Here is a 9,640-nt window from a genome sequence, read left to right on the forward strand (position 1 = left end):
TAACATTGACATTCACAACCACTACCTCTTACCCAATATGGATTAAATAAAAGCTTTCGTGATTGTTTTACAATCTATAATTGTATAACGAAGTGTTTTTGTCTGAGTTTCTTTGCAGTAGGCCAGAACCGGTCCTCCACCGAGCAGTGCAGAGTTCAGAAGGTAAACAACATCCCGTTAGCGATTTGTTACTCTCAGGTCCGCCCTCCGTGGTTGTCAAGTGGGGCGATAAGTTAACATGGCCAGTACAAGCGGCCGAATGAGTATAAAAGAGCAGACGCCTCCAGAGGAAGAGACACTTGCGGCTCCACCTCACTTCGGCGTAGAGCTCGTCGACGGCCATCCTCAGCTACCCAGCACCATGGACGCTGTAAGTTCGAACACGACTTCGCGCTGCTACCCTTCTGCTTAAGACATACCAATGGTTTCGTCTATGAGGCTTTTCTGGTAGCTTTGTTTCTGTGGAAGAAGCTTTCTTCTTTATATCTGTAAACGCATCATTCTTCTGACTGTCGGATTTCATATTTATCTATTTATTATCAGGTGTTTCATAACTGTGTACATATCACAACTACGATCATTATGTGGTTATCGTATTCCAGTCGGTCCCTACGGTTTCTTTTAGCCTTTAGTGCTCCTCTTACATCCACATGTATGCTTCACTCTAGAAACAATTCCTGCGCTTTAGCTAACCCATTTATTCTACGAATTCAAGCACTGCAAGATACCCAAAAGAGCTTCTTTGAAGAATGGAAAGTCGTAGAGATTTCCTGATAGAATGGGTACTGTGAGGTTTTATACTATATCCTGTCTCAAAGTCTCGGTAAGAGCATTGGAACATGAAAGTCCAGCTTCCGGGTTCGATTCCCCGTCTGGCGTACGCTCTTAAGCTAGTGGGATATTTCATTTTGTAGTACGCCCAGACACTCATCCTATTTCCCCTTTAATACTTTAAGTACGTCTGCATGTGCCTATATACAGCGTAAGCCAGTGTGCATTGCTTCACGGATAGTAATTAGTAACAGTATTGGCGACTATCTTTCACAGTCTAATAGTGAGTGAAACGGCCCAAAAGTGACACGGTCTGTCTGTCTCTCTCTCTCTCTCTCTAAACTTTTCTTTACTTTAGCTGTTCCTGTGCGAGGTGTACCATTTACACGGCATGCTTTTGCACAGGAAATTTCTAATCTCACGATTATTACATTACATTTTCATAACATTACAAGAGGGCATCTATATACTTTATACTAACCTGTCAGGATTCTGGGAAGTTCCTTCCAACAAGTCTAAAACCTGTATTTGCCTCCTCCGGAAGTGATTTTATGTTTTAGTTTCACTGCATTCCGGTTGATGGTATTTGTCCCTAGATACTCAATTTTTCCGAAATGATAGTCCATACGTTAACCAGTGAATGTTAATCACATACTACCAGCTTTTTTGTTATTGCTGTGGACCTTATCCCCTTTTAAAGAGAGTTGCTATTCAGGCACGAAGCAGTAATACTGTTCAAGTAGTCGTACATTTTCATCGAATCACAGAGAGACGATAGTTTCCTTTGAATGTATCGTAGTAGATGAAGTATCTGAAAGTAAAGGCTGACACATCTGATGAATCGCTCGCACATACTGAAAAAGTTTGTGGCCCTCTTACACATCTTCAGGCGACACACAATAACTTTTTAACTTTTGTTCAACATCTGCTTCGATTGTAACGAACTGTTGTTGTAATCCAAATATTCCTGTATCCGACCTCAATCTCTGTTTTCTTACGATGTGCACAGCAGGTTTATTTCATAGCATAGTTCCATTTTCCAAAATGTATCAATGTACTAAACCAAAATGTATTCACTTTTTCGATCTTCGGTAAGTCTATAACGTTAACCAGTTACCCTAAATGTCTAGTCAACAAAACGCATTTCTTTATGTCTGGAACGCCTGACAACGCAGTAATTTTATTTGTACGCCAGGGACGGAAAACTCTCTAGATTTTTCTAGACCATATTTCCATTGTCATTTGCACATTCCACGAAGTATTGAAAGCAAGATTAAACATAAATTTTTGAGAAGGTGATGACAAAATTTTTTATCGCACTCAGTCTGTCTTGAAGTATTCTATTCCAGTTTCAGATACAGAACGAAGATTCATTCTTAGCGTCCCATGCACGAGTAGGTCATTAGCGGCGGATTATAGGATATGATCGGAATGTCTTTCTTTCAAAGAAATCGTTGTGCCCCTCCAAAACTCTGTAAAATCTAGCACTTTCGACAGTGACCTGAATAGCAGTTAATTTGCTTCAACCACTGCATCACTCTCTTGATCAACGTCATTCCATAATCTTCCTATACAGCGTAAAATAATCTTCAATTACGTAAAAAATATTGTAATTTGATATTTTAGAGTGCTACTCGTTTGAAGATTATTAACAGGCTACCAAAGGCCGTACCTGGAGCAGTTGTGGAACACATATTATTTTCAGTAAGCCAAAACAGAACGGTCACGTTTTGTCGCAACCATTAAATCTTATATGATAAACCATTCTATTTAAAAGATATATTCACATTAACATATTGACCCTCCATGGATACCGTAGTCAATTCAAGAAAACTTTTGCCAGCGTAACTTTGAGATGGTTTTTTGTGTACCTGGACAGTACTGCATCCACATTGTAAGTCAAAAGGAGAATTTTGGCACTTATTCACTTGTTCTCTTGAGTATGCCGAAATGATTGCTTCTATCGCTGAACTAGGATTTCTAGAGACCACCACCGAACCCTTTACAACGCAGTTTTCGTAGATACACTCCTGGAAATGGAAGAAAGAACACATTGACACCGGTGTGTCAGACCCACCATAATTGCTCCGGACACTGCGAGAGGGCTGTACAAGCAATGATCACACGCACGGCACAGCGGACACACCAGGAACCGCCGTGTTGGCCGTCGAATGGCGCTAGCTGCGCAGCATTTGTGCACCGCCGCCGTCAGTGTCAGCCAGTTTGCCGTGGCATACGGAGCTCCATCGCAGTCTTTAACACTGGTAGCATGCCGCGACAGCGTGGACGTGAACCGTATGTGCAGTTGACGGACTTTGAGCGAGGGCGTATAGTGGGCATGCGGGAGGCCGGGTGGACATACCGCCGAATTGCTCAACACGTGGGGCGTGAGGTCTCCACAGTACATCGATGTTGTCGCCAGTGGTCGGCGGAAGGTGCAGGTGCCCGTCGACCTGGGACCGGACCGCAGCGACGCACGGATGCACGCTAAGACCGTAGGATCCTACGCAGTGCCCTAGGGGACCGCACCGCCAATTCCCAGCAAATTATGGACACTGTTGCTCCTGGGTTATGGGTGAGGACCATTCGCAACCGTCTCCATGAAGCTGGGCTACGGTCCCGCACACCGTTAGGCCGTCTTCCGCTCACGCCCCAACATCGTGCACCCTGCCTCCTGTGGTGTCGCGACAGGCGTGAATGGAGGGACGAATGGAGACGTGTCGTCTTCAGCGATGAGAGTCGCTTCTGCCTTGGTGCCAATGATTGCCGTATGCGTGTTTGGCGCCGTGCAGGTGAGCGCCACAATCAGGACTGCATACGACCGAGGCACACAGGGCCAACACCCAGCATCATGGTGTGAGGAGCGATCTCCTACACTGGCCGTACACCTCTGGTGATCGTCGAGGGGACACTGAATAGTGCACGGTACATCCAAACCGTCATCGAACCCATCGTTCTACCATTCCTATACCGGCAAGGGAACTTGCTGTTCCAACAGGACAATGCACGTCCGCATGTATCCCGTGCCACCCAACGTGCTCTAGAAGGTGTAAGTCAACTACCCTGGCCAGCAAGATCTCCGGATCTGTCCCCCATTGAGCATGTCTGGGACTGGATGAAGCGTCGTCTCACGCGGTCTACACGTCCAGCACGAACGCTGGTCCAACTGAGGCGCCAGGTTTAAATGGCATGGCAAGCCGTTCCACAGGACTACATCCAGCATCTCTACGATCGTCTCCATGGGAGAATAGCAGCCTGCATTGCTGCGAAAGGTGGATATACACTGTACTAGTGCCGACATTGTGCATGCTCTGTTGCCTGTGTCTATGTGCCTGTGGTTCTGTCAGTGTGATCATGTGATGTATCTGACACCAGGAATGTGTCAATAAAGTTTCCCCTTCCTGGGACAATGAATTCACGGTGTTCTTATTTCAATTTCCAGGAGTGTAGTTGTGTAGTGTACGGCATGAACACCAAACATGTGGTGTTCCTGCAGGCTACAGAGTATTTTAAAAGGAAATTCCATCAACTAAAAATTTGAGCCGTATTCAGTGCAATGATGGCACAGTGTCAGCATGATACAAAGAGTGACAACTAGCTCTTGATATGCAGAAATAGTCAGTTCTGAGTATAACAGAAGTTTAGATTGTGATATCCGATAACTACAGTATTAATGATTCACAACTAGGGTCGGTATTATCACAAAAATATTTGCGAGTAACTGTATGTTGACGTAGGAAGGGGACTGGCGATACAGCCTCAGTCGCAAGTAACTCGATTGGCAGGGTTCGATTCATTCGTATGGGAGTCAGTAACAGAAATGTTGCAGATGTAAACTGGTAGACATTCAGTAAAAACTTACATACAGTTTTCGAGAATCTACTTATAAATTTCGAATTTTGTCAGGCCGGATAGAAACTAAAAATACTCTTCAGATCTTCGGGGTATTCTAGTAATAGATATGATGAGAATTTGGTACTGACGCCGCTACCTGATAATGTGGTCGTACGTCGACAAACATCACAATAAATCTATGAGTACTGATAATATCGCCAGATATTAATTGACATATTATGTATTTCAAGCTTTTATTTAACACACAAGTACGTATTCAGAACACAGTCGAAAATGTGTAAAGTATTACACTTTTGTATGAAGCATTGTGACTATAAAACCAAACAGAAACGAAGAGAGTAAAAGACAGGTATTCCAGCCATAGCCAAAATAATATCCTTGTCGACATTTTTAGCTACACAGGCTAGAAAGTGTATGGATCACTGTGTGGCAAACAGTTGTAACCTGCCAGGACGCTTAAGAAATGTGTATTTTGAACCTTTCTTTTATTTCCATCGTTGCTTCCTCGATGTACAGACCTACCAGTAGAGGCGAAAGACTACATCCTTGTCTTACAGCCTTTTAATCCGAAAAATTCTTTGTTGGTCGTCCAATATTATTGTTCCTTCTTGCCTCTTGTACATATTGTATATTACCCGTCTCTCCCTATAACCTACCCCTATTTTCTTCAGAATTTCGAACATGTTGCACCATTTTACATTGTCGAACACTTTTCCAGGTCGAGAAATCCTATGAACGTGTCTTGATTTTTCCTTGGTCGTTCTTCCATTATCAACCGCAATGACAGAATTTCTTCTCTCGTGTCTTTACCTTTTCTAAAGCCAAACTGACCGTCATCCAGCATACCCTTGGCGTTCTTTCCCATACTTCTGAATATTTTTCTTGTCAGTAACTAGTATCCACGAGCTGTTAAGCTGACTGTGCGATAGTTCTCGCACTTGTCAGCTCTTGCAGTAGTCGGAATTGTGTGGATGACATTTTTTTCCGAAAGTCAGATGGTATGTTGCCAGTCTCATACATTCTACACACCAGCGTGAATAGTCGTTTTGTTGCCTCTTCCCCCAATGATTTTCGAGTTTCTGATTGCATGATATCTATCCCTTCTGTCTTATTTGATCTTAAGTCCTTCAAATCTCTTTTATATTTTGATTCTAATACTGCGTTCCTTATTTCTTCTAAATCGACTCTTGTTTCTTCTTCTTTCACAATGGACAAATCTCCCCCCTCATGGAGGCTTTCAGTGTATTCTTTCCACCTATCCGCTCTCTTCTCTGTAGTTACCAGTGGAATTCCCGTCGCATTCTAAATGTTACCACTCTTGCTTTTAATGTCACCGAAGGTTGTTTTGACTTTCCTGTATGATGAGTCTGTCCTTCCGACAACCTTTCCTTTTTCGGTTTCTTCATGTTTTTCATGCAGCCATCTCGTCTTGGCTTCCCTGTACTTCCGATTTATTTCTTTTCTTAGCGACTTCTATTTCTGTATTCCTGAGTTTCCCAGAACATTTTTGTACTTCCTCCTTTCATCGATCAACTGAAGTACTTCTTCTGTTACCCATGGTTTCTTCGCATTTACTTCTTTGTGCCGAACCTTTTTTTTCCAGCTACTATGACAGCTCTTTTTAGAGATGTCCATTCTTCTTCAACTGGACTGCCTACTTAGCTATTCCTTATTGCTGTATCTATAGCCTTAGAAACGTCAATCATATCTCGTCATTCCTTAGTATTTCCGTATCCCACTTCTTTGCATATTGAAACTGTTTGCTCTCACACAATTGCTCTTTCCACCCTCTCTCTCCCTCTCACTCTCTCTTTCTCTTTCTCTCTCTCTGCCTCCAGCGATTCACATCTATCTATTAATCTCAATCAAAATTGTTGTTTATATATAATTTAACCGCTGTAGCCTATATGATTATTGTACTTAAAGTTAGAAACATTTCACCTGATCATATAAAAAAGTACAAAGTTCAAGCTATTTTAACATTTTTACTTGACTGTGTAAACGAGTATGAAGTTTAAGTTATTTTAACCTGTCAAAATCGGATTTATATACCACATGAAGTATTTATTCAAACGTATGTATTCGATACCTCAAAAAAAAAGCCTCCAAATCCTTAAAAAATTATTCTGTAATAACGTTGTTACGATATATACTCTTTCTACTTTGCGATAACGTTTTCTCTTCTGCTATACTATCCTTGCACCCAATAGTTCCAGACGCCATATTTGTTTACAAACTATAACGGTATACATGTGATGTGTTACGACAGCGGAAGAAACCTGTGAGCACTGGAGGTACTCTATGTCACTTATTTTATGTTTAGCATTAGATATACGCCTAATTTTTTGTCAAAAGAAACTCAGAACGATGTTCTGAAGTAGTGGTTTGTTTTGACCACTAGACAGTGCCACAAGTTCCTCCAAAAAATCGTAACACAACACACACACACACACACACACACACACACGAATGTCATACTAACAAATGTAAATCCACCTGACGATCGAGGTTTAAACCTTTGAAACGCGTCGTGGAGATAAATTAACAGTGACTGGTAACAGTGAACTTGTTGTTTCATTTAATGTCAGTAACAGTCACGGTAAAGTCTAGCCTAAAATGTTCGCATTTAAAGTTTCAATTCAGCTCAATCGTACGAGAGAAACACACTTTCTTTTGCCATTATTTAGTACTTGGAAAGAAAAAATTCCATGAACGTGATAACTAGCGTGAATTTATTGCCATATAAATGTTGTAATATGGTATTTTACATATATTACATTTCCAGTGTTAAGTAGCTTTCGATGTTTCAAAATATTTGGATGAAACTTTTCGTGTTGTTCCATTTTTCAACAGTTTACTAAAGAAACTTGATAAATAATATCGGATATGAAGTTCTCTTGGCCTCCCTCTACGATTTTTACCCTCCATGCTGCCCTCCAATGCTAAATTTATGATTCCTTGATGCCTCAGAACATGTTTCTACGGACTGGTCCCCTCTTCTTGTCAAGTTGTGCCGCAAACTCCTCTTCTCCCTAATCATAATCAATACCTCCTCATCAGTTATGTAATGTACCCATCTAATTTTCAGCATTTTTCTGTAGCACCACATTTCGAAATCTTCTATTCTCGTTTTGTCTAAACAGTTTATGTCCACATTTCACTTCCATATATGGCTACACTCCATACAAATACTTTCAGAAACGACTTCCTGACACTTAAATCTATACTCGATGTTAACAAATTTCTCTTCTTCAGAAACGCTTTCCTTGTCATTGCTAGTCTACATTTTATATCCTCTCTACTTCGACCATCACCAGTTATTTTACTCCCGAAATAGCAAAACGCCTTTACTACTTTACGTGTATCGTTTCCTAATCGAATTCCCTCAGCATCACTACATTCCATTATCCTCGTTTTGCTTTTTTTTTGTGTTTATCTGATATCCTCCTTTCATGACATTGTCCATTCCGTTCAACTGCTCTTCCAAGTCCTTTGCTGTCTCTGACAGAATTACAGTGTCATCGGCGAACCTCAAAGTTCTTATTTCTTCTCCATGGATGTTAATACCTACTCCGAATATTTCTTTTGGTTCCTGTATTGCTTGCTCAATATACAGATTGATAACAACCCTGTCTCACTCCCTTCCCAACCACTGCTTCCCTTTCATGTTCCTTGGCTCTTACAACTGCCATCTGCTTTCTGAACAAATTGTAAATAGCCTTTCGCTCCCTATATTTTACCCCTGCCACCTTTAGAATTTGAAAGGGAGTATTCCAGTCAACATTGTCAAAAGCTTTCTCCAAGTCTAGAAATGCTTGAGACGTAGGTTTGCCTTTCCTTAAGCTTTCTTTTAAGGTAAGTCGTAAGGTCGGTATTGCCTCACGTGTTCCATCATAATCAGCCTACGCCTGCACTTGTTGGCCGACAGGTGTTCGCCATGACAGTCCTGAGCGCGTTGGCCGCCGCCAGCGCCGCTGCGCCGCCCACCGCTGCCGGCACCAAACAGTGGCCACCCGAGCACTTCCAGCCTAACTACAGGCGTGACGTCGGAGTGGGGAATGTGAACTTCGGCACTGGGAGCTTCAACCCCAATGTGAATGTAAACAACACCGGCTACCCCACTGTGAATCTACCCAGCAGTGTCAGCTCCCCAGTGAATCCACCCAGCAGTGTTAAATCCCCTGTGAATCCACCCAGCTGCTGCTATCCCCTTGTGAATGAACCTAGCTGCTGCAACCAACCTGTGAATGTACACATCAGCGGACATTTCCCTGTGAATGTACCGGCCAGTGGATATCCTCCTGTGAATGTACTTAGCAGTGACTATCACCCTGGAGGCTACTCCAGCGCAAATGTTTTCAGCTTCCCTTTGGGTGGTGTGTACCTGTTTACATACCACTGAGCTCCCAGTGAGTCCATCAGATGATTCGCTGGACCATGTCGTACGCAGTTTCGTATGTGAATCGATTTGCATGAATAAAATTGTGTCTCTGCTTTAATAATGTCTCATATTTCAAAACCTTTATATTTGTTAACGTCTTATTGATGGATCACTTATTACGATTTTAAAAGTGAAATCCCCCAACGACAGAAGTGCTTCAATAAAAAGACATCACCAATTTTACTTTTCACATAGGAAAAAATTAAATCTAAATTGTATGCACATACACGACTTGGAGAAAAAGTTGTGACAACACCGCTAAAGCATGAAGTATGTGCAACGAACGACCTGCCCACTGTCTGTGGCCGACCGTAGAAGGCCAATTACAGTAATGCAGTGACGGGCGACGACTGTATTTGAGTCAACTGCTGTGTGTACCGCGTGCGGGAGGCTTAATACTGAAGTGCCGTGTGGTGAAAGCGCACAATTATGTTCCCTTCTGGCACTGCATCCCATTTGTCCTTCAGACAATGCACGATGCCTTACTTCGAATCCCATGCAGAACCTACTGCTTATGTGGAGATTGGAGTTACTGGAACGTCCACCATATTCTCCTGATACTGTCTGTGCGAT

At 42.3% G+C, this 9,640-nt stretch overlaps 1 protein-coding gene across 1 annotated transcript; it reads left to right on the forward strand.

Annotated features, from left to right (window-relative positions):
- The first annotated feature begins 307 nt into the window (after window positions 1-307).
- LOC126284313 (uncharacterized) lies at window positions 308-9,138 on the forward strand. The gene is made up of 2 exons (XM_049983147.1): window positions 308-370; window positions 8,555-9,138. The coding sequence occupies exons 1-2, from the start codon at window positions 362-364 to the stop codon at window positions 9,026-9,028; spliced, it is 483 nt and encodes a 160-aa protein (XP_049839104.1). The 5' UTR covers window positions 308-361; the 3' UTR covers window positions 9,029-9,138.
- Window positions 9,139-9,640: the final 502 nt, after the last annotated feature.

The sequence above is a fragment of the Schistocerca gregaria genome, chromosome 8 (genome assembly GCF_023897955.1).
Source record: "Schistocerca gregaria isolate iqSchGreg1 chromosome 8, iqSchGreg1.2, whole genome shotgun sequence".
In the NCBI taxonomy this organism is placed as follows: Eukaryota; Metazoa; Arthropoda; class Insecta; order Orthoptera; family Acrididae; genus Schistocerca; species Schistocerca gregaria.